A 26,235-nucleotide genomic window follows, 5' to 3' on the forward strand; every position below is an offset into this window, starting at 1 on the left:
ATCTCATACCAGCCCTGTTTTGTTTGAACTGCACAGGAGTTTTCTCCTTAACTTACATCTGTATTCAGCATTGAACTGTATGAAGCAGGAAAAACTTACTAGTCTTTTGGTTTTCAACAAGCTAGAAAAGGCGAAGGGGAGGCGGCTGGCGGCCGGGGAGCAGAACTGGCGGGAAAGTGCAGGCCAGATGCTGCGAGCTGATTAGCTGGCTTGCGGATGGGGGCTGGATGTAGTGGATTTTTCCTGCTTTTATTGGTTAGCCGAAGGCTGATGCTGGTGGTTGGCAGTGTCGACATTGGGGAGCGTAAAACGCTGATTGGTCAGGAATGTGAAGTGCTGTCGATTGGGTGTTAAGGTTGGAGGAGGAGGAGCTGACAACGGCATGCTCAGGAACCAATGGGCTGGTGCGACCTGATGACTGGCCACGCCTGGGTCATGTGACACCAACCCAGCCAGCTGATTGGGGCACGCTGGTCACATGATGCTGAAAGAGGACTAGTAGACTGACTCAGAGGGTGGTGAGGAGAGGCATGGTGGTGACTCTGCAACGGGGTTCATTTTTATTAATATAGATGATAAGAAAAGAAATAAAAACAACCTTCATGTAAAGTTCAAGTCAACAAAAGATTGCATTCCAACCATTACTAGAGCCGAGCAGATTACTGAAGACTAGCGACTGGGCTCTCTGCTAGCCAATTCACAAGTTAGCATGGTCAGTGTTAGTGAAGATCTGCAGAAACTGCGTGCAGGTCCAACTTCAATCCAGAATCAAAGGAAATTAAAGCTTGTTTTCTGCATTTTTAAGACAACCGAGCACATCTGAGCTCATCCAACACAATAACACTCTACGATAAGCATTAGCTTCTGCATTGGATGAGCAAATGCGCTAAACCGTCATCAAAACATTGATGCAAAAAGAAGGTCAACTTTACAATGAAGTCCCAACATTTAACACTGAAGTATTGACATGTAGAGGTTCATGCTAATATTAGCCACCGTTTAAACAAAGCATTTCTTGCTAAATAGTGTTAGCTTAATAAAAACAATTACATACAACTTTTGTTTTTAGTAATATATTAGTGAATGCTTTAGCGGTAAAGTAATATTATTAAAGGGAACCTTATTGCAAAGTTTTACCCCAAAATATCTTTGATTCTGAAGTGAAATGTAGCCCAGGTACATTGCTATGAGATTAGCATTTAATTGAGTACTCATCCGCTTTTACACCAAACAATCATGACTGTCTATCAGAATTTGAGAAGCCCAGTCAAATCATTATTGAATGGTTATCAATGACAATGAAGATGGAGGAGCTAAAGATGTCTGGCAGACGCTCGTCGGACCGGGACCCGTAGCACCGGCGGAGCAGTGGCCTCCAGGACTGGCGGACGGGGCAGAAGCACATTAGTTTGCTCTGAAACACAAGCTACAGAGAGACAGGTGAGCGGAGGACAGGTTTACCTGCGCCTCTGGGGCGGGCTGCGGCGGCGGTAGTCATCCCGTGGGCGGCGGTTCCAAGAAGGAGGTGGACCCCGGCTACGAGTCCGCTTCTCACCATTGGACAATTCAACCCTCACTCGGCAACCACAGAGGGTCCTGCATGACGACATTAACAAACAGCTGATTACATCAGAATCTGAGTTACTGGTGTTGAATTAACTACAAAAATGTGCATCTCTTGATCACATAAAGATTACTTTTGTAGATTAAATATAGATTACATGTAGATGACATTACTTTTATGCTCTTTTGTCAATTACTTTTAAATTACATCATATTACTTTTCCACTTCCATAGATTACATATAGATTACTTTTGTAAAATGCATATAAATTACTTTTGTGGATTACATATAGATTACTTTTGTAAAATACATATAAATTACTTTTGTGGATTACATATAGATTACTTTTGTAAAATACATATAAATTACTTTTGTGGATTACATATAGATTACTTTTGTAAAACACATATAAATTACTTTTGTGGATTACATATAGATTACTTTTGTAGATTATAGATTATTTTTGTAAAATACAAATAAATTACTTTTGTGGATTACATATAGATTACTTTTGTAGATTATAGATTACTTTTGTAAAATACATATAAATTACTTTTGTGGATTACATATAGATTACTTTTGTAGATTAAATATAGATTACATGTAGATTACTTTTAGATGACATTACTTTTATGCTCTGTCAATTACTTTTAGATTACATCAAATTACTTTTCCACCTCCATAGATTACATATAGATTACTTTTGTAGATTATAGATTACTTTTGTAGATTACATATAAATTACTTTTCTATATTACATATAGATTACTTTTGTAGATTAAATATAGATTACATGTAGATTACTTTTAGATGACATTACTTTTATGCTCTTTTGTCAATTACATCATATTACTTTTCCACCGCCATAGATTACTTTTGTAGATTACATATAGATTACTTTTGTGGATTACATATAGATTACTTTTGTGGATTACATATAGATTACTTTTGTAGATTATAGATTACTTTTGTAGATTACATATAAATTACTTTTGTAGATTACATGTAGATTACTTTAAGATGACAATACTTTTATACTCTTTAGTGGACTACTTTTAAATTACATATTACTTTTCTACTTCCGTAGATTAAATTTAGATTACTTTTGTAGATTACTTATTTTACATTTAGGGTGTTTTCACATCTGTGGTGCTGTTATTTGGTCCGGACCAAAGGCAACAAATTATACATGGTAGCATTTTTCTGCTGTTTTTGGGTCCTTTTCACAGCACACTGCTAGCTTTGATCCGAACCAGTTGAAAACCAAAATGCAAACATGCAACAAAATCTACGTCAATCATTGGTCAGATGTTATTGATTGCATTTCCTAAACTGATTTTCGATTGGTCAGAATTAAAGTGTGGGAAAATGTCAATGGAACTCCCGCAAGTAAACAAACTGGCAGACACAACATGTGGCTTTTGACTATGGAGGGACGACTGCGCTGGATGATTGTATTTCTGCTCATAGTGTACTATATAGTTTGTATCCATCACGTTAGACAAACTAAACATTTTGATAATGAAATGCGTCTGGAAAACAATGTAATGCATTGCAAATGGCAAAAGTGCATCAAGTCACTTCAGAAGGAGGCGTGCACTAATTTAGCTAAACTGCGACGTGCTCATCTTCTAGAATGTTTTTCCCTGTCGTTCTGTTTACAATTGTTGGTAAAGAGCTGTCAACAAATATTCTTCCTCCACACCCCATAAGATGGGATAGCGCATCAGACTACGGCGGCTGGATTAATCCAAAAAGGTGCAGTTTTAAAAATTAATTAACCAATTACACATACTTGATTTTATTTTTTAGAATTGGATTACGTAGTCCATTAGATTACATGTAATGCATTATCTTCAAAATCTATCATTATCTTCAAAATATCTTTTAAAGTGAAGAAACGTAAACTGGACACATTATCAGATGAACTTTAACTTGTGTGAATCCAGACTTACCGCCCGTCCAGCTCTCTGACGGCGTCTGTGGCATCACGAGGGTCTTCAAACTCAACAAACGCAAAACCAGGAGGGTTTCTGGCCACCCAGACGCTCCTCAGAGGTCCGTAGTAGCCAAACGCCCTCTCCAGCTCAGACTTATTCCCATTATTCCCCAGATTCCCAACGTAAACCTTGCAGTCCAGGGGGCAGTCGCGATGCATGGTTCAATCTGCGCAAAACAAGACATCGCATTAACCAACAGCAAACCAGACTTTGAGTTTCAATACAAAACAGCAGCATTAAAGCCAGTGGGGATGTTTTAGGTCTCAGTGTTGATCAAACACAACTGATGTGAACAAGCCTCTTCAACTGCTCCAGAATGCAGCAGCACGAGTGGTCTTCAATGAACCTAAACGAGCACATGTCACTCCGCTGCTTATCCGTTTGCACTGGCTGCCAGTTGCTGCTCGCATCAAATTCAAAACTCTGATGTTTGCCTACAAAGTGACTTCTGGCCTAGCACCTTCTTATCTGCACTCACTTCTGCAGATGTATGTGCCCTCCAGAAACTTGCGTTCTGTGAATGAACGTCGCCTCGTGGTTCCATCCCAAAGAGGGAAAAAAATCACTTTCGCGAACGCTCACGCTCAATCTGCCCAGTTGGTGGAATGAACTCCCTAACTGCATCAGAACAGCAGAGTCACTCGCTATTTTCAAGAAACGACTAAAAACTCAACTATTTAGTCTCCACTTCACTTCATAATCTGCAATTGCCTCTTTGAATATCACACTAACTGTACAAAAAAAAAAAAAAAAAAAACTACTAACACTTCCCTTCTTAGACTTTACAGACCTGAAACTTGCCTTTAGTACTTATTCATTGTTGCTCTTATAGTTGTGTAAATTGCTTCCTTGTCCTCATTTGTAAGTCGCTTTGGATAAAAGCGTCTGCTAAATGACTAAATGTAAATGTAAATCCTTCATGAAAATGGTAAACTGTACTGGTTCCAGTTGAGGAATGTCTAAAGGCTAACTCTCATTTGATTGTGTTTTTATGAAAACACAACAGTTGTTCACGATATTAAAAAAGCAACCAACTATTTGTTACCAATAAATTCAGTCCGCCATCTTGTTTCTGGTTGACACACCAGCACCAGTTTCCCATTGACTTCAATAACCAGACTGAATATCTCTAGAGAGACGTGTTAATGCTATTAAAGGGACAGTTCACACAACACTGAAAATGCTGTTATCACTTACAAATCAGAAGAACATCTTTTGAAAGACGCAGAAAGACTCTAATCATTGATTTCCAAACTAATACAGCTTATTTTGTGTTCAACGGTAAAAACCCAAAGGTTTGAAACCACTTGAGGGAGATTATACTTGCATTTTTTGTGCGAATTTTTAAAAGAGGCGCGGCTGCTCTCAGCTTCAACTCTTAAAGGGACAGTTCCTAAAATTAAAAATCCACTCACTGTCAAGTGGTTATAAGCATTTTGAGTTTCTTTGTTTGGTTTAACACAACGGAAGATACTGCGGAATCTTGTAAGCTGGTAGTCCGTGACATTCTAAGTAGGAAAAACAGAAACTATGCAAATTAATGGCAACCAGTTTACAACATTTATCGAAATATCCTTTGTATTCGTCAGAAGGAAAAAAGCTCAAACATGTTTGTTACAAGAAGAGAATGAGTAAATGATGGCAGTGATAATTTTTTTTTTGGATTAACTGTCTTTGATATGAGTGTATTTGTATGAACTATTCCTTTAAGAGAGGCGTGGCTGTTCTCAGTTTAAACTCTTAAAGGGACAGTTCACACAAAAAATAAAAGTACTCACTATAAACTAGTTACAAGCATGTTGTGTTTCTTTGTTTAGTTAAACACAAAGGAAAATACTGAAGAATCTTGTAAACTGGCAGCCATCGACATTCACAATAATGAAATTGTAACAAATCAATGGTGACCAGTTTCCAACATTCTTTAAAATATCTTTTGTATTCACCAGAAGGGAATAAATGATAGCAGAAATGCAGTTGTTTGGGGTTAACAGTGTGTGTTTGATACAATAAAGCTGCTGAATGTGATCTCAGTGCAACAAAACGGTTTATTCGGATTGTTTAAACACCGCTGTTACGTTAGATGAGTGAGGTAAAGGCCTTAGAGCCTCAAGGCTTTAAACTTGTTTGTTTGCATTCCCATAAAGTTAATCCAAACAGCTCAATATCATTTACTACACATTCAATTAGAAATCGTAGTGTTTAAAAATTGAAGTTACTTATAAAACACACAAAAACAACACGCAAAATGTACAGAAAGCGGAGGGATACACGTGAACGGTAGTAGTGAATGAATGGACTGGGATATCTAGCTTTTGTTCGCTGCTTAAAATGGCGTTCGAGAGTGACTGGAAAAACATCACTAAAACAATACGTATTAAACATGTCTGCTTCACATGCAATAAGTATGCTTAAGTATAACATAATTGAGATGAATAGTGGACTAAAGCATCGCTAATTAAGGGTTTGCAGCAAGAGGCTAACCGCTAATGTGGGTCAATAGTAAAATGGCGTCTGGAGGAAAAGCACAATTATGTTAAAAACGCAAACGCGTTACTTAATAGTGATCAAGAAAATACCACAAACGGCTCGTTTGGAAACATTATTTCGTAATGGAAGAGAAAAAACACAACTCACCGTAATTATCGCGTATTTCTGGCCGTGTGTGTGTGTTTGATTCCTGGCACGGGTCTGCTCCGAAATGGCGCAGCGCGGAAACGCGGACGTACTGACGTGTATTACGTCATGATGGACGCAGAGTAGGCGGGGCTTCAGTTTATGCACATTTATTAGTGCGAGAGAAAACCTGAAACGATGAATAAATGATCATACATTCCCTAAAATCAAATACAAGGAAAACTTACAAATCTGTACTGATAGATTAACAGACCCAGTCACAGGAATTCCAGGCATATACATGCCAATATTAAAGAATTTCAAAAAGATTATCAGATTATCAATAGGGTATATGCCGAGCTATTGTGTTTCCCACATTGATAAACTTCCGGTGATCTGTTATTGTGTTTTTTTTTCATTTTATTTGGTTCCTTTTACAGCGTCGATGTTGTAATGTCATTAAAATACAATCAGTTAAACAGACTTTGGCTTTCATTTAGTTGCTCAAGCATAAAACGAGACAAAAAGCCATCTACTCGCACACACACAGGCTAGCGCAGAAGCTCCATTAAATACATGGATAAAATAAATGCTCTGATTATAAAGACATGGTGGGGGAAAATGTCATTTAATGCGGTGCTTTTTGTACATTCTGAGACCCACTTTATATCAGATATCACTCAGCCAGTGGAGATCGCTGATTTTAAAAGAAAACACACCTTAAACGCGCGGTTTTGCAAAGGCATTCAGTTCACCGGAAGCGATCAACCCAGTTTACTGGCAAATTAAAAGTCCTATTAGCATGCTTTGGCATATACCCCATTTATTCTAGGAATAATTGCATTTTAACATGGTTTACATGGGTGGCAGAATAATGCCCTGAGAGGGTTGTAATGTGTCAGGATTCAGCATTATCATCTTTAATTACTCAGAGATCACCCAGAGAAGATTTAATTCATGAGGTATTCACACTTTTGTACCCTATAGATCAGGGTTTTTCAAAGTCTAAGACAGTGAGCCTCCCTTTTGACACAACTTATCCATTGGCGCCCCCCTCCTCCCAAACACGCACGCACGCACGCACGCCCTCACACACACACACACACACACACACACACACACACACACACACACACACATATATACACACAGTATATATAAAGACACAGACAGATGTCAGACTGTTAACTCACTTTTATCATCATTTGCATGAAAGTGCAATTATTTACAGAGTAATAACAAGTATTTTAATATAACGTTTTTAAAACTAGGATGATGGTTCAATAACGAATAAATAACGAATGAAAACCCCTGCTATAGATGAATGGGGTTTATGCCGAAGCATGCTAATCGGACTTTTAATTTGTTTCATTTCAGCTAGAATAAAAGCAGTTTTTACTTTTTTAAACACCATTTTAAGGTCAATATTGAGCAATATTTTTTCGATAGTCTACAGAACAAACCATCGTTACACAATACAATACAACTCGCCCATGAAGAATCTAACTAAGGATCTGAGAATCCATGTAGCATGTGTGTGTTGTTTCAAGAAAACAACTATTAATTTGTGTTGTGTTTTATTTTCATTTGTTTTTATTCAGTTATTCTTCATTAAAATATTTTATTAAATCAATTGATCATTAATCATTTATACAATTATCATCATATCATTTTATTGATCAGTAGGTAAATGATTTGATTATTATTATTGATTATCTGTCATTTTATTAGGTTTTTATATTTTATTATTACTATTTTATTATAATTATTGCTTCATTATTATTTCCATGTTGTTATGAATGTTGATTCAAGCACTTGATTTCATGAGTAAGAGATAAGAGAATGTCTCCATTTCAAGGTCTGTGTTGTCTCTGTACAATGTTGTGCAGCAGCAATTTTCCATTGCTGTTGCTTGTGGTATGATAACACTTGTTGGATTTATCCTGGTCAGACGAAGTCCGAGCACTTGAATCATATGCAACTAAGATTATTCAATAAACTCTGCTCCTTCTTTATCATCATTACTTCATCTCCTGCTTCAGCTCCTCTCTGGTTTTCCCAGTCAGTTCCTATATTGACAGGAGACTGTTCATTCAGTTGAATACTGGTTAACAGGTTCAGGTATTGGAAACTTTGCTGACTTGTTGTCCATATACCTGGAGAAACAGACATTTCCTGACCAGATCTGGCGTCTGGGGCTGGATCGTATTTATCTGGCATGGAGATGGTGGTCTAACACCTAATTACCCTAACTTGACTAGTTAACCTAATTAAATGTCTCTTTAAGCTGTATGGAAGTGTCTTGAAGAATATCTAGTCTAATATTATTTACTGTCATCATGACAAAGAGAAAATAAATCAGTGATTAGAGATGAGTAATTAACACTATTATGATTATACATGTGTTGAATAAATCTGCTCTCTGTTAAACAGAAATTGGGGCAAAAATAAACAGGGGAGTGAATAACTCTGACTTTAACTGTGTGTGTGTGTGTGTGTGTATATATGAACTGTAGGTGGAAGCATGTGCATATGACACCAGGCCGCCAGTATAATAAAGAAGAACTGCTGTTCCACGAAACAGTAAACTAGTTAAAGTGATATAACTCTCACTCGACGTGTTTTGTATTGAAATAACTACCGTTGTTCACATTCACAAAACCAACTATTGAGAGTCAACTATTTAGCGGAAAGGCGATATTTGAGGCCTATATTTGGGGTGGTTTCACACACAGGCCAATGTGTCATGCATGATAGGCAAGTATCAGCTGTTATACGCTGTGTTAAATGTACATTTCCACTCCTCAACATGTTGACTGTGCACACAGCATTGGCAATAAAGCTTCAGCAGAGTTTCTTTAATGAGTTGGCGATGGCACAGTGATCATGTCGGAGTGATTGACCCTATATGAGTTGTGTGTGCGGTTGCTAATCAGAGATGTTTGACTCTGCAGGAATCAGCGCTCAGATCCTCATCAAGCGCTCGCATTCCTCACCTGTAGAAACCACATCCATGACGTGCTGCTATGGAGAGGGATGCTCTCATCCGTCTGCTGACCTGGAAACCAGCCGACGCCATTGCCAAGCTCTGAAGTTCCAACGCAAAGGCATTTTAACTAGAACGCTTATTACGGACACAAACAGCCACCAACTCCTCAAACCAAAACACTTCCTCATCTATTCTCCAGCTGATTCACCTCTCCGTCAGCAGAATCACACTTCTATTGAACAGAATGTGTCTGTGATCTCAGTTGGGGCGCCGGAATGGAGCGACACCCAAAACCACGACTGATCAGTAGTTTGGTGCATCCATTATCAATGAGCCGGTGGAAGCAACTGAAGCATATTCGCATGATAATTGGAAGTCGGTGGAGTCTGATGTCACTTCCTGTGTGTTCGGGGTCTATATAAACGCAGGAAGCGAGCGTCTGTCAGTCAAACACCTGCAGGAGACACGCAGCACAGGTGAAGCTCTGTGGGTTCATGCTTTTGCTCTTCAGCTCCAGGCGTTGATGTGTTTGTGGACCATGTTGAAGATGCAGAGATGTCAGCAGCGCGTCGCTCTCATGATGCTGATGGTGGTCGCCGCCGTGCACTGCCAGGAGAGCGAGAGGTACAATATCTGTCTGTCTGTCCATCCATCCATCCATCCATCCATCCATCCATCCATCCATCCATCCATCCATCCATCCATCTATCTATCTATCTATCTATCTATCTATCTATCTATCTATCTATCTATCTATCTATCTATCTATCTATCTATCTATCGGTCTGTCTGTCTATCTATCTGTCCATCCATCCGTCCGTCCGTCCGTCCGTCCGTCCGTCCATCCATCCATCCATCCATCCATCCATCCATCTATCTATCTATCTATCTATCTATCTATCTATCTATCTATTGGTCTGTCTGTCTGTCTATCTATCTGTCCGTCCATCCATCCATCCATCCATCCATCCATCCATCCATCCATCCATCTATCTATCTATCTATCTATCTATCTATCTATCTATCTATCTATCTATCTATCTATCTATCTATCTATCTATCTATCTATCTATCTATCTATCTATCTATCTATCGGTCTGTCTGTCTGTCTATCTATATATCTGTCCATCCATCCATCCATCCATCCATCCATCCATCCATCCATCCATCCATCCATCCATCCATCCATCTATCTATCTATCTATCTATCTATCTATCTATCTATCTATCTATCTATCTATCTATCTATCTATCTATCTATCTATCTATCTATCTATCTATCTGTTTGTCTGTCTGTTCATCTATCTATCTATCCGTCTCTGCAGTAGGCGTGCGGTCACAGAGCACCAGCTGATGCATGACCGCGGTCGCTCCATTCAGAGTCTGAAGCGTCTGATCTGGCTGTCCAGCGCCATTGAGGGGCTTCACACTGCGCAGGCGCGAACACTGGAGCCCGACAGCAGGTGGCGCTCTCGCGGGGCGCAGCTCTACTCTCAGCCCGGCAGAGAGGAGAGCAGCGGCGGCCAGAAGAGGGCGCTGGAGACGCTGCTCAGCGACATGTACCGGCCACACCTGACGTTCGGCCTCGGAGAACCGGAGAAATAACGCTCGATAACCCACAGAAAATCGAGCATAGACACTGACAGAACAATTCTAGATGGCTGCCATTATAAACAAGGAGTCTGTTTTATACTCATTTAACGCATTCATTGGCTTTATTGTAAGCGATCCAGTGCACATGCGCGAACGGAAGAAGCGCAAACTGATATTCACCCGCACCCGCGCTGTGTAAATCTGCATTTTAAGCCTTCTAACATGAACTATAGCATCGGTTTTGTGTGATACACGATGACTATACTATATAATAAGTAGCTAAATCTTTCCCTCGTGAAAAAAATACTACTGTAAGTCATACTGTGGTGTTTTTGAACCATATTATAGTAAAGCACTGGAATTAATCTGCTGTGGTGATTATACAATGGCTATGGTAACACAACAACTAGAGAAATATAAACAAATGAAACAATACCTTAGATTCCTACAACTATAAGGTATATTGTAGTACAATACACCACAGTTAACTGCATTAAAAACTACAGTTTATCAGTAAATACAGCCTGATTTCGCGAGGAAATGTAAGTATTTTACGTTTTGTCAGTTTAGTGGCTAATTCATACGAGTTCAGTTATACGAAAATGTGCGATTTTAAAAAGGAGGCGTGGCACCTAACTCCACCCCTAACCCTAACCGTTATTGGGTGATGAACAAATCGTACTAAATTGTTTGATATAGATCATATGAATTCATACGAATTAGCCACAAAATCTAAAAGTTACGAATTGCCGAGAGATTGTGTTGGTTAATACAGCACGCTGCAGCATTTAACAAATAGTTGTGAATACTATAAAATATACAGTGTAATACAGTATGGTTCAAAAACACTAGTGTTTACTATAAATTATTGACATATTTTAGGTGGGCTTTGTTCAAATAAGCTACCATGGTTATTGTGTATTATTTTCCAGATAGCAGAATTCAATCAACAATTAGATAGTTGAAAATTCAACGTTGAGTTTTCATCTGGGGTCCGTTCTTCGTACGTGAATTACTCAGTTAGCTGGATTTGGTTATTGACGATTTGACACGATCCAGGATTGTTTCGATCTTCAAAACCGAGAGTTGTTGTCATTGTACCAGTTCTGGTAGCTCAAACCTGCTCAGGAGCAGGCTCATTTCATATAAACAGGATTAAAATCGGGTCAATTCAAGCTAAGGTAATATTGAAAGTATGTACCAAAGTCTGATATTTTCCTACAGTAATAACTATAGGCCCACATGAAATTTGTGTGCGCAGAATTCTGCAGATTTTCCTCAGATTTTTAGCTCATCATTAATTCTGTTTATTTACTTGAGTAAATGTGTGTAGATCTATATTTATTCAGTTTTTAAATTATAGTAATTTTATTGACTAAAATGGAAATGTTCATCTGATTTATGTGCAGTGCAGTGTGTGCAGTCATGTTCTCTGTCTTTTAGTCGAGATATTATATGAGAGTCTTGCTTTGTTTACCAAATACCAAGTGAATCTAATTGGATTTGCATTTTAAACATTAAATACAAGATAAAAATATTTTATTTTTTATTTCGCATATTAGGGGTTTTAGGTATGATACTCCAAAAATATTTTTTTACAAACTTCTGCGCAGAAATAGCAAAAAATGTCAGCAGATTCCGTCTGGCCCTAGTAATAACCTATAGAGTATAAACCCATGGTAAAATAGTAAAACAAAAGTTTATATATACACATTTATCATTTATAATAATTAATATAATATTAAATAATAAATAATATTTATGTTTTTATACATATACATTCAAAATATATATAAATAAAGCTTCTGCAATCTGCACTCCATAATAAAAGTACAGAAACGGGGTGTTTTTTTCCCCAGAGGGGATCAAACAGACATTTATTAATATGGATTTTTAGATATAAACGTGTACTATTTTAAGGTACTGATCCAGCTTTAGTACAACTTCTGTGTGATGAAAGACATGCACAATATTCCACTGTTGTTTGTTAGTTTTTTTTATAAAGGAATGGTAATTTGTGCAGTCATGCACATGTTTTGACAGCTTATATGTCGGTGATTTGATGCTTCGCAAAAGTTGCAGACGCCTTTCCCAATATCAACATGCTTATTGATGCACAATTAATTAATTTAAATTCCTTAGAGCAATTAAGAAACTAAAATAGGCCTCGGCTACAAGATTAAAGAAAATCTGCTCTAAATGTAAAGCTAAATAAGTTGCTGAATACTCTTGACAGATAAAAGTGTAAAGCCTGCAGCTCACAACAAACGTGGGAAGTTATTGTGTGTCATATTTAGCAAACCGTTTACTTCGAATTTTAAATCATTTTGCTTACATGGTTAATTGAATATTAATCAGATGATGTCATTGCGCTGCTGTGCCGTCAGCCAATCGTTGCATTGCTGATCATGATTTTGGGGATGGATAGATCTGTCCTTCACAACACACGCAGATCTCAGATCAGTTCATCCAGACAATCTAATCTAATTCATGAACTTCTTTGAAGAACCAAATTAGCCAGAGATCAGTTATCAAGATGAACAGATCCAGGATCTGCCAAATCATCTTAGATCATTTAAGCGAGGTACGAAGAACAGACCTCAGGTTGGCACGCTCAAATATCGTTTTCATCTAATATATAATACAGTTGAAGTCAGAATTATTCGCCTCCCTCTGAGTTTCTTTTTTAAATATTCATTTTTAAATGATGTTGAACAGATTCAGGAAATGTTCACATTATGTCTGATAATATTTTTTTTCTTCTGGAGAAAGTCTTATTTGTTTTATTTCGACTAGAATAAAAGCAGTTTCTAATTTTTTAAACACCATTTTAAGGTCAATATTATTAGCCCCTTTAAGCTTTATTTGTTTTCGATAATCTCCAGAACAAACCATCATTATACAATGACTTGCCTAATTACCCTAACTTTACCCTAATTAATCTAGTGAAGCCTTTAAATGTCTCTTTAAGCTGTAAAGAAGTGTCTTGAAGAATATCTAGTCTAATATTATTCACTGTCATCATGACAAAGAGAAAATAAATCAGTTATTAGAGATGAGTTATTAACACTGTTATGATTATAAATGTGTTGGAGAAATCTGCTCTCTGTTAAACAGAAAGTGGGGAAAAAGTAAACAGGGGGGCGAATAATTCTGACTTCAACTGTATGTTTTATGTATGATATCTACCAGGTGTTCATCATGAATTATCAATAACACTCAATGATATCGTTAACTTAATCACCGCGTCTGTGTTCTTGAATCTTTCTATCGTTAAACAAACGTTATTTGAGGGTGCAAACCTGATGAAAACTCAACGTTAAATTTTCAACACTCCAACTGTTAATTCAATGATAATTCAATAATAATAATAATAATAATAAATAAATAATTTTATTTGTAAATGGAGCTTTTCTAGACACCCAAGGTCGCCTTACAATAAGCAAATAATAAATAAACAAAAACAAACAATAAAACATTACTAAATAAGCATTGACCAAACCGGTGTAAACGCACATCGCCAATATAAAATAACATGATAAAAAACATGAATGGTTAAAGGAAAGCCTGCTTAAAAACATGGTCTCTAGACGAGATTTAAATGTGTCAAGACTATCACTCATCCTTAGATCCAGGGGACGTTCTGCTCTCTGGGTATCATCAGAAAGATTGAAGTATATCAATTAATTCTATTTATATGGACTGCTGATTGTGTACGTGATTAAAGGTGCTTTCATGAAACATCGCTGTACATGCCAGGTTAAATGTGGTAGTGATTATTTTTGTACACCACACGCCAAATACTGCACGTTATTCATGTTGCAAAATAGTGAAGGTTGTTTATGGTTTATTGCTTCCACAAATATGTCATTTATATGCAGCAGCAGGAACGGTGTTTACAGTTGAGTTTGTAGCTATTATAACAAAACTACCTGATTAATTCACAGTATGAAAGAGTGCGATGAGTATAAAATCATAAATAAAACTGAAATTGCTCAAAATGCTCCTTATTTTTGTGTAATATGCGAGTTTTCCCGTCTTGATACTGAAAACAAATCAAATAAATGAAATGAAAACAGTAGCTACATTCAGATGACATGAACACAGAGATTTTCAGCGCAATTGTTTTCGATGTGATGTACTTTGTTGTTCTTGTAGTCAAAGAAAAACCTCTGTGTTGCAAAATAAACAATAAGGCAGATAAATGGGTATGAAATATGAAACGTGTCCATCACAGACAAGTAAACACGAACAAAACGTAAACAAAGATTTGATTAACTCAAACATTAATTATAAAGTATAAACTCTCTTAATCATACAAGTATTCAATGAATCAGGTTCCTCTCACATACACAAACACGCTCTGCGTCGTGTGCGTCGACTAGCTTCATCATCCTGCAAAAAAAAAAGAGAAATAAAGCTTGAACAGTCTAACATATATTTCAGTGAAGAACATGTTGACCCAGAAGCTAAAGTAAGAAGAGACCTGAATCATCAAATGAGTGCTAATGCTAGACGCTAGGATATCTGAGCTCCACACGGCGGACTGAACTCTATTAACATCTTAGATCATTTTAGTCCTTGATATTATGAGTGTTCAGAATAGCGTATACTACACTTACTATTTCAGTCGTGTCTATATTTTGAAGACAGTGTCTGCTTTTCTCAACATAGCAACCCTCAAACAGTAGCCCTTACGGGAATGCCAGCAGCAAGAATTTGAATAATAACACAAGTTATATCAAGTAAACAACAATGTTTTTATGTGTATTTAGGGACATTTTGCCTTAAAATTTAACTTAAAGAATCCTATTATAACTATTTTTGTCTGTTTCATCCTGCTAAATCAGCTTTAATTGAAGGTAATTAATGTAAAACATTTTTATTATGTTGCTGTTATCTAAATGTACAATTTTCTTTGTAACTATTCTTAAATAAGCCTTTGTGGCTCTATTTGCTGATGTTTTTTTCTTTGCAGCTGTCACAATAGTACAAGAACATCCTGCTTCAATACATGTGACATCAAAAAAGGCTACAAAAGTAATCTAAATGTAATCCATAAGTAGTCAAACTGCATTACATAAAAGTAATCTAAGTGTAACCCAACAGTAGTCAAATTACGCTACCATAAACGTAATCTAAATGTTATTCAAAAGTAGTCAACTTGTGTAACGATAAAAGTAATCTAAATGTAATCCAAAAAGTCAAATTACTTCAACATAAAGGTAATATAAATGTAATCCAACAGTAGTCAAATCACTGTACCATAAAGGTAATCTAAACGTATTCCAAAATTAGTCAAATTATACTATTATAAAGTAATCTAAATGTAACCCAACAGTAGTCAAATTACGCTACCATAAACGTAATCTAAATGTTATTCAAAAGTAGTCAAATTGTGTTACAATAAAAGTAATCTAAAAGTAATCCAAAGTCAAATTACTTAAAAATAAAGGTAATATAAATGTAATCTAACAATAGTCAAATCACTGTACCATAAAGGTAACCTAAACGTATTCCAAAATTAGTCAAATTATACTATTATAAAGTAATCTAAATGTAATCCAAAAGTAGTCAAATTACGCTACCATAAAGTAATCTAAAAGTAGTCAAATTGTGTTACAATAAAAGTAATCTTTGTGTAATCCAACAGTGGACAAATTACGCTACCATAAAGGTAAACTACATGTAATCCAAAAGTAGTCAAATTGTGTTACAATAAAAGTAATCAAAATGTAATCCAAAAAATCTAATTAATTTACCATGAAGGTAATCTAAATGTTATCCAAAAGCAGTCAAATTATGCTATCATAAAATAATCCACGTGTAAATGTAATCCAAAAATAGTCAAATTACATTACCATAAAGTAATCTAAATGTAATCCAAAAGCAGTCAAATTACGTTACCATAAAGTAATCTAAATGTAATCCAAAAGTAGTCATTTGCGCTTCCATAAAGGTAATCTAAATACAATCCAACAGTAGTTATATTATGCTATTAAAGGTGTTGAAGGTAATTTAAATGTAGTCTAACAGTAGTCAAATTACTCCACCTTCAATGTAATCTAAATGTAGCCCAAAAGTTATCAATTTACGCTACTTTAAAAGTAATCTAAATGTAATCCAAATGTAGACAAATTACTACCTTTACAATAAAATTAATATAAATGTAATTTAACAGTAGTCCAATTATTCTACCTTTAGGTTAATCTAAATGTAATCCAAAAGTAATCAATTTATGCTATTATAAAAGTAATCTAAATGTAATCCAAAAGTAGTCCATTTACTTTACCATAAAGGTAACCTAATGTAATCTAACAGTAGTCAAATGACTCTATCATAAAGGTAATCCAAATGTAATCTAGACGTAATGAAATTATGCTACTATAAAAGTAATCTAAATGTAATCCAAATGTAGACAAATTACTCTACCATAAAAGCAATATAAATGTAATCTAACAGTAGTCAACATACTCTATCATAAAGGTAATCTAAATGTAATACAAAGGTAATCAAATTATGCTACTATAACAGTAACCTAAATGTAATCCAAAAGTAGTCCATTTACTTTACCATAAAGGTAATCTAAATGTAATCTAACAGTAGCCAAATGATTCTATCATCAAGGTAATCTAAATGTAATCCAAAAGTGGTCAAATTACTCTACCATACAGGTAATCTAAAAGTATCTTTTATCAGGTAATTTGTAATCAGTTACTTCACAAGTAATCCACCCAGCTCTGCAAATGTGCTCGATCTCTTACATCACTGCAGGATGTCGGCCAGTTTGTCCTGGTAGTACTCGTAGTTCTCCTGACAGTCCTCCCAGGGTGTGAACTGCTGTTCGTCGCTCTCCACGAACGTGTCCCAGGTGTAGGTGAAATCCAGCGGCTTCATCATGCGCAGTTTGCAGCCGACGGACGCTAGTAGCTTCAGCCCTGCCTGGATCTCAGGCTCCTCCCACTCGAACAGCCGCGACGAAAAGATGGCCAGCCGGATGTTCTTCCTGGAGCGCAGGATCTCCGCCAGCTTGGTTGCGCAGTTGGCGCAGGGACTGGAGGACATGTACCAGGTGATGGTGTATTTGCAGGCCGGGTCGTAGTTGGTCAGGATCTGCTGGAAAAAGGCTTCCTCTGCGTGTCCGCCAGCGTGCTCGTCCTCAATGTAGCCCCTCATCAGGCCTTCGCCGCCGTGGTCCACCAGGTAACACAGGAAGGTTTTATTCCGGCCGGACGAGTACTCCACGTTCTTGAACTGGAACTTGAAGAAAAACGGGTCCATGCGATCCCTGCGGACACACAAGGCAGAGGATTGATGAGGCAGTTTGCTCAAAACACTCAAAATGATCTGTTTACAATGAGCTGAAACAGCTCAAATCTTACACTTATACTGTTTATTTGTCAGATGCACTGACATTTATAATTAAGCAGATGCTTGAATAACAGTAAATACATGACATGTGGAATATACAGCATAATCTGCTGGATTTAAACATACAGAATAATAATGGATAGAGTTATGTAAACAACAAAAAAACCAAGCAAAACAAGTTAACCTAAAGCCTGTAAGAAAACAAAATGTACGATGTTTGGTTCGCCAGCGCACAGTTATTCTTTAGGTGAACAACTAATTTGTGCAAGTTAATACACTGAAAATAATGCTTGTTTTGGTAATCTTCGATCTGATCGTCTGCTTCTGACTGGCTCCTTCTCTGATGATGTCAGTTTGAGCTTCAGACACAATATTCAATATTCCTATACATGAGGGAATGATGCACAAATAGAAAGCCCCGCCCTCTACTCAATATTCAGATTCAGTTGGAAGCACATCAACATACTGAATTAAAGGTCTCAGCAGCTTCTGGTTCATGTGGTCTTCAATGGTTCTGTATTGGAATAGCATGAACAATCTACATGAACCCTTTATCAAACGAGGAACCACTTATATTGTAACTTAATTTACATTGATTATAATATCATTTTTCTTAAATTAAAAAAGTTCAATAGTGTTTAAAACACTTCAAGGTATTTCCGATTGCAATAAAAAAATGTGTAATACAGGTAATAATAGGTGTTTCAAACAAAGATAAACAGACCAGTTTGAGGCCATTTGCCTCAAACTAATTTTTCTGTTCCAATGCTACTTTTTCATAGTTTTTCTATGTAAATGTGTCTTTTACAGCATGTTTCAAGTTAAAAAATTTAAGGTTTACATCAACCCAGGATCTTTCTAATTATGTACCCCTATATATTATTCTGGAGAGCGCCAAATATATCCCAGGAGCTAAGTTTTTTTGCAGCGAATCCGCCAGAGGCTGCTGTGTACAGTTTTTCAGCCTAACTGACCGACTTACTGACTGATCAAGCGACCGATGACCCCACCAATAACCCAACCAATAGGGTTTTAAAAAGCATGGATTGACCAGCCCACCCCCTTTCCTAAACCCAACCAATAGTGTTGTAAAAAGCACAGATTAACCCGCCCACCCCCTTCTCTAAACCCAACCAATAGTGTTTTAAAAAGCACAGATTAACCTGCCCACCCCCTTCTCTAAACCCAACCAATAGTGTTTTAAAAAGCACAGATTGACCCGCCCACCAACCTTCCCTAAACCCAACCAATAGTGTTTTAAAAAGCACAGATTAACCTGCCCACCCCCTTCTCTAAACCCAACCAATAGGGTTTTAAAAAGCACGGATTGACCAGCCCACCCCCTTTCCTAAACCCAACCAATAGTGTTGTAAAAAGCACAGATTAACCCGCCCACCCCCTTCTCTAAACCCAACCAATAGTGTTTTAAAAAGCACAGATTAACCTGCCCACCCCCTTCTCTAAACCCAACCAATAGGGTTTTAAAAAGCACGGATTGACCAGCCCACCCCCTTTCCTAAACCCAACCAATAGTGTTGTAAAAAGCACAGATTAACCCGCCCACCCCCTTCTCTAAACCCAACCAATAGTGTTTTAAAAAGCACGGATTGACCCGCCCACCCCCTTTCTTAAACCCAACCAATAGTGTTTTAAAAAGCACAGATTGACCCGCCCACCAACCTTCCCTAAACCCAACCAATAGTGTTTTAAAAAGCACAAATTGACAAACCCATCCCCTTTCTTAAACCCAACCAATAGTGTTTTAAAAAGCACAGATTGACCCGCCCACCAACCTTCCCTAAACCCAAACAATAGTGTTTTAAAAAGCACAAATTGACCAGCCCATCCCCTTTCTTAAACCCAACCAATAGTGTTTTAAAAAGCACAGATTGACCCACCCACCCCCTCCCCTAAACCCAACCAATAGTGTTTTAAAAAGCACAGATTGACCCGCCCACCCCCTTCCCTAAACCCAACCGATAATGTTGTAAAAAGCACAGATTGACCCGCCCACCAAACTTCCCTAAACCCAACCAACAGTATTTTAAAAAGCATAGATTGGGTCTTTCCCGAGGCCTTCTTCCGGTGGGACATGCCTGGAACACCTCCCAAGGTAGGCATCCAGGAGGCATCCACAACAGATGCCTGAGCCACCTCAGCTGACTTCTCTGGATGTGGGGGAGCAGCGACTCTACTCTGGCTATCTCCACTATTAGAGCTCCTCACCCTATCACCAGTGCGCCCTGCCACCCTTCGAAGGAAACTTATTACGGCCGCTTGTATCCGAGATCTTGTCCTTTCAGTCATGACCCAAAGCTCATGACCATAGGTGAGAGTAGGAACGCAGATTGACCGCTAAATCGAAAGCTTTGCCTTTCAGCTCAGCTCCTACTTTACCACAACGGAGCGGTAGCATTACGGCTCCTGCTGCACCAATCCGCCAGTCAATCTCACGCTCCATCCTAAATGTGTCTTAATTATACAGCAGCATTCTTTAAGTTAGGAATATTTATTAATTACTAAGTCTCAGATGCTAAATCCACAGTTGAGATGTTGTGTTTGAGAGTTTATTAGTCCTCCTGTGTGCAGCACTAGTGTCCTCCACATCTCCTCCTTCTGTTTTGTCCTGATGTGATGTCTGACTGTTGTAGCCGTGTGATAACTCTAATCATTCAGCGGAGTGATATATGGAGCTGTAATGCACTCTAAACCTGCCGGAACTACTTTAGCTGTGCCTTTATCTGACATCACCCTAACACCTGAGAGTGACCACCAGCCAATCTACAATATAAAGCAGGCATAAAGTGTTCTCAGCAGTGGTCTGAAGGGGGTTTCTGTGGTTGTTTTTAACAGCTCCTTCACAGGCTGACAGATGGAAGGGCTGTTAGGGTTATAAATATCCCCAGCGGGGGCAGATCTTTATTCTTGGCGTCTGACCCATATACAGAACAGCTCAGGAGGCATTGTCTGCGTTGGCTGCCAGATGAACCTGATGCAGCCGTGATGGGCACCTGCTACTCGATGATCCACAACAATTTCGCAGCTTTAATGTGTCTGTAAAACTCGGCTCATCAGCACTGGCTCATCAAACACACATTTGGGCTCATGAATGCCAGTCGGAAATGGAAAAGCCCAAACCAAAGGTCAATTAAAGACTCTCAATCAGTTTCCAAAGCTGAGTTTACACACAGGCAGGCAGGCAGGCTAGTTTATTTATAAAGCAGAATTCATGCACAATGCTCATTCAGTTCATGCTTTACATATCTGAAATGGAAGCACTTTAGTTTAGGTAACAATTTACACCATTTACTACTGGTGTACTGCCTGCCTATTATCCAGATATTAATGTTGTATTAGCACTATTAAAGTATGATCTTACTCTACATCACTAACACCCTATTCACACGGGGCGTAAACGCTTGACAGAGGGCGTGTCTGAAGATGGGGCAAAGGCAATCGTCATAGCAGCATCAACCAATGAAATTCAGTCAGCAATAGGCCACTGTCTAGCTGGTGTATTTGCATATAGCGATCTGATTGGCTGACGCTTCCATCTGTGCTTGAAAAGTTGAGCTAGTCCCAACTTCTGCAGCGAGCAAAGCCTCTGAAGTGGCGCCGACGGATCTACAATGCAGTTCAGCAACGCCTGACGTCACCGATTCAAAGTGAATGGGAAGTGTTGACGCAGACGCCCCTTGTGAATGGGCGTAATCCTAGCCAGGGCAGCATAGTGGCTCAGTGGTTAGCACTGTGGCCTCACAGCAAGGAAAGTCGCTGGTTCGAGTCCCGGCCGGGTCAGTTGGTGTTTCTGTGTGGAGTTTGCATGTTCTCCCCGTGTTGGCGTGGGTTTCCCCCAAGTGCTCCGGTTTCCCCCACAGTCCAAACACATGCGCTATAGGGGAGTTGATGAACTAGGTTGTGAATGGGTGTTTCCCAGGCCATTAGTTTTGTTTAGTTTCTGCTACACTTGTGGGTTTTAAAACAAACGGCATCTAAGAAGACTTCTGGCGTAATCTCAAGGACTTCATTTCAGTGTTCTTTATGTCGAGGGAATCTTCTGTTATTTTTACCTTTAATGTTTTGGAGATCAGCGAGGTTGCAAGTTGCTGTGTGTGTGTGTGTGTGTTTCCCGAAGCAGCAGATGTATGTTGTTAGGTTATTTTTAAGAGTGTGTTCTTGAGAGCGGCAGCAGACAGCGGGTCACATCACAGCCTGTCAGACGCAGCCGTCCTGCTGGGGGCTGGGCTGAGTTTATCTGCTCCATTCCACCTGAACCAACACACATTCCCCAATACACACACGGAGAAACACACACCAGCCCTGAGCGCTCTACAACTGCATGGAGAAACCTGAACGGCACAATGAAATCCAAATCTACTCTTCTTATTGCTATATTTGTATTATAAACAATGTATCTGTGCACTTCGTTATTGTGTAAAAAATCCTTTGCCTTCAGAATATTAAATCATATATCATAACCTTCCCTTTCCCTCGCAATCACTGTTCTTCACTTCCTGGTCACATGGAAGGCCTTCAGGGTGGAGCTATCAGTGCATTAGGGCGGGGTTACCATTGCTGGATTGCGGGACTAGCAATGCTTTAGGGCGGGACTAATGTTGGTCTGCAGATATAAATGTGTGTGTGAGGGTCTTTGTGTCATTAATGTTGGTCTGCAGATATAAATGTGTGTGTGAGGGTCTTTGTGTCATTAATGTTGGTCTGCAGATATAAATGTGTGTGTGTGAGGGTCTTTGCGTCATTAATGTTGGTGTGCAGATATAAATGTGTGTGTGAGGGTCTTTGCGTCATTAATGTTGGTGTGCAGATGTAAATGTGTGTGTGAGGGTCTTTGTGTCATTAATGTTGGTCTGCAGATATAAATGTGTGTGTGAGGGTCTTTGTGTCAGTAATGTTGGTCTGCAGATATAAATGTGTGTGTGAGGGTCTTTGCGTCATTAATGTTGGTCTGCAGATATAAATGTGTGTGTGAGGGTCTTTGCGTCATTAATGTTGGTGTGCAGATATAAATGTGTGTGTGAGGGTCTTTGGGTCATTAATGTTGATCTGCAGATATAAATGTGTGTGTGAGGGTCTTTGCGTCATTAATGTTGGTGTGCAGATATAAATATGTGTGTGAGGGTCTTTGCGTCATTAATATTGGTCTGCAGATATAAATGTGTGTGTGAGGGTCTTTGTGTCATTAATGTTGGTCTGCAGATATAAATGTGTGTGTGAGGGTCTTTGCGTCATTAATGTTGGTGTGCAGATATAAATGTGTGTGTGAGGGTATTTGCGTCATTAATGTTGGTCTGCAGATATAAATGTGTGTGTGAGGGTCTTTGTGTCATTAATGTTGGTCTGCAGATATAAATGTGTGTGTGAGGGTCTTTGCGTCATTAATGTTGGTCTGCATATATAAATGTGTGTGTGAGGGTCTTTGCGTCATTATTGTTGGTCTGCAGATATAAATGTGTGTGTGAGGGTCTTTGTGTCATTAATGTTGGTCTGCAGATATAAATGTGTGTGTGTGAGGGTCTTTGTGTCATTAATGTTGGTGTGCAGATATAAATGTGTGTGTGGGGGTCTTTGTGTCATTAATGTTGGTCTGCAGATATAAATGTGTGTGTGAGGGTCTTTGTGTCATTAATGTTGGTCTGCAGATATAAATGTGTGTGTGAGGGTCTTTGTGTCATTAATGTTGGTCTGCAGATATAAATGTGTGTGTGAGGGTCTTTGCGTCATTAATGTTGGTGTGCAGATATAAATGTGTGTGTGAGGGTCTTTGTGTCATTAATGTTGATCTGCAGATATAAATGTGTGTGTGAGGGTCTGTGTCATTAATGTTGGTCTGCAGATATAAATGTGTGTGTGAGGGTCTTTGTGTCATTAATGTTGGTCTGCAGATATAAATGTGTGTGTGAGGGTCTTTGTGTCATTAATGTTGGTCTGCAGATATAAATGTGTGTGTGAGGGTCTTTGTGTCATTAATGTTGATCTGCAGATATAAATGTGTGTGTGAGGGTCTTTGTGTCATTAATGTTGATCTGCAGATATAAATGTGTGTGTGAGGGTCTTTGTGTCATTAATGTTGGTCTGCAGATATAAATGTGTGTGTGAGGGTCTTTGTGTCATTAATGTTGGTCTGCAGATATAAATGTGTGTGTGAGGGTCTTTGCGTCATTAATGTTGGTCTGCAGATATAAATGTGTGTGTGAGGGTCTTTGTGTCATTAATGTTGGTCTGCAGATATAAATGTGTGTGTGAGGGTCTTTGTGTCATTAATGTTGGTGTGCAGATATAAATGTGTGTGTGAGGGTCTTTGTGTCATTAATGTTGGTCTGCAGATATAAATGTGTGTGTGAGGGTCTTTGTGTCATTACTGTTGGTGTGCAGATATAAATGTGTGTGTGAGGGTCTTTGCGTCATTAATGTTGGTCTGCAGATATAAATGTGTGTGTGAGGGTCTTTGCGTCATTAAGTATTGTGATGTATTCTTCTTCTTCTAATATTATTCTTTCCAGAACTGTCTTGAGCATCTGTCTGCACTCTCGCCTCCAGAAGTCACCACATTCACCACGTTCATTGCGTTTGGTCTTGGTCTTATGAGGCGCAGCTCATTTATTAGAGAACTAAGACCACAGTGGAAAATCCCAACAGTGAAGCAGACTCCACTCCTCTCAGTGAAATCAGTGCACGTTTAACAGGAGCTGAGGAGTTTGTTTCTCAGTGGATGGTAACTTTAATTTGTATGTAAGCTGTAGACTCACCCTGTGATGGTCTCGAATGGCGGCAGCTCTATAGGTTCTGGTTTTTCTCCGTCTGCAGCAGCAGCTCCGGCCTCTCCGTTCTCCATCGGCACTTCTTTCCCGTTCACTTCGGGTTTCTCCGCTTCTGTTGGGCTTTTCTCCTCTTTCTTGGCATCATTTTCTGCCTTTTCCTTCCTCCTGACGCTCAGACGAGAGCTGACGCCGCTGCTGCCCTTTCTATCGGCCATCTCTGAAACTAAACACACACACACACACACCTCAGTATTTATAACAGCACTAGAGTGTGTGTGTGTGTGTGTGTGTGCAGCTGTCGGTCAGTTCTATTAAAAGACCTTCTGGCCTTCGAGATGATAGATAAATGAAATCTTACACAGACAAAGGTCTTGCGCGCTTCTCTTTTAAATGCTGAAATATGTTTATCGCAGCTTATGAAATAAAACATCTCTGCTTTACTAGTTTAACGTCACTTCCAAACTAATATTAGAGTGATCACAGACGATTTATTAATGTAGTTCACTTTACTGTGGCCTCACAGTAAGAAGGTCGCTGGTTCAAGTCCCGACTGGGTCAGTTGGTGTTCCTGTGTGGAGTTTGCATGTTCTCCCCGTGTTGGCGTGGTTTTTTTCCGGGTGCTCCGGTTTCCCCCAAAGTCTAAACACATGCGCTATAGGGGAACTGATCAACTAAACTGTAGTGTATGAGTGTGAATGAATGAGTGTGTATGGGTGTTTCCCAGCTGGAAGGGCATGAGCTGCATAAAACATATGCTGGATAAGTTGGCGGTTCATTCCACTGTGAATTTCCCTGATAAATAAAGGAAAATGAATGAAAAAATTTAACTAATGTTGTTTGTCCATATTTGACCCAGTGTTACAACAACCCAGCGCTGTGTATAATCGAAATATGTAAAAAGCGTCCCAAACTTTGATAGGAAGCACAAGCCACAATGATTTATAAAATATAAATATAAAAAAACACATCAGGAAACATTTTTATTGTTCAAATGTAGTTTGTTTGTTGCTCAAGAAACTTAATATTGCGCTCTAAAAATGCTGGGTTGTTGTAAGTAACCCAATGTTGTATTAAATGTGAACAAAACCCTACCCCAGACCAACATTTGGGTTAAAAAGTGTCATTTAAATTCAATTGTTAAAAAAAAATGTATACGAGGTTAGGTTTGTTCATATTTGACCCAATATTGTGTAACAATAACCCAGCTTTTTTAGAGTGTGAATTAAAATGTCGTTTTTTATTTTTTGTCTATAATTGCATTAATTGTATTTTTCTTTGTTTGAGTTAGTTTAGTACATAAAGGTAAACTAAGAAACTGATTTGCTA

General features: G+C 38.4%; 6 protein-coding genes across 9 annotated transcripts in view; 4 read left to right on the forward strand and 2 right to left on the reverse strand.

Moving 5' to 3' along the window:
• Window positions 1-13,857, forward strand: part of celsr2 (cadherin, EGF LAG seven-pass G-type receptor 2) — a 223,612-nt gene extending 209,755 nt beyond the window's left edge. Inside the window, exon 19 of the transcript XR_015521251.1 lies at window positions 13,739-13,857. The gene's annotated coding sequence lies outside the window, so the exon portion shown is untranslated. The remainder of the gene's footprint in view (window positions 1-13,738) is intronic.
• Window positions 1-26,235, forward strand: part of zgc:112334 — a gene marked incomplete at its 3' end in the record, with an annotated part of 817,035 nt that overhangs the window by 542,052 nt on the left and 248,748 nt on the right.
• prkar2ab (protein kinase, cAMP-dependent, regulatory, type II, alpha, B) overlaps window positions 1-26,235 on the forward strand; it is a 773,085-nt gene that overhangs the window by 498,104 nt on the left and 248,746 nt on the right.
• The window catches only part of srsf3b (serine and arginine rich splicing factor 3b), a gene marked incomplete at its 5' end in the record, with an annotated part of 33,222 nt that overhangs the window by 3,376 nt on the left and 3,611 nt on the right, over window positions 1-26,235 (reverse strand). Inside the window, 5 exon segments of one of the 3 annotated variants that reach the window (NM_201323.2) lie at window positions 1,462-1,596; window positions 3,520-3,730; window positions 6,199-6,374; window positions 8,038-8,057; window positions 9,748-9,759. In NM_201323.2, the coding sequence (NP_958480.2) occupies window positions 1,462-1,596; window positions 3,520-3,722 (338 nt within the window). 3 annotated transcript variants of the gene reach the window in all.
• On the forward strand, window positions 8,950-11,517 carry pth4 (parathyroid hormone 4). Its single transcript, NM_001423864.1, is given in 2 exon segments — window positions 8,950-9,790; window positions 10,492-11,517. Coding segments are annotated over 2 exon segments (381 nt in total). The 5' UTR covers window positions 8,950-9,689; the 3' UTR covers window positions 10,772-11,517.
• apobec2a (apolipoprotein B mRNA editing enzyme catalytic subunit 2a) lies at window positions 14,583-25,134 on the reverse strand. 2 transcript variants are annotated; one of them, NM_001013314.2, is given in 3 exon segments: window positions 14,583-15,154; window positions 17,524-18,047; window positions 24,898-25,134. In NM_001013314.2, coding segments are annotated over 2 exon segments (750 nt in total). In that variant the 5' UTR covers window positions 25,125-25,134; the 3' UTR covers window positions 14,583-15,154; window position 17,524.

The sequence above is a fragment of the Danio rerio genome, chromosome 22 (assembly GCF_052040795.2).
Source record: "Danio rerio strain M-AB ecotype USA chromosome 22, GRCz13ab, whole genome shotgun sequence".
In the NCBI taxonomy this organism is placed as follows: domain Eukaryota; kingdom Metazoa; phylum Chordata; class Actinopteri; order Cypriniformes; family Danionidae; genus Danio; species Danio rerio.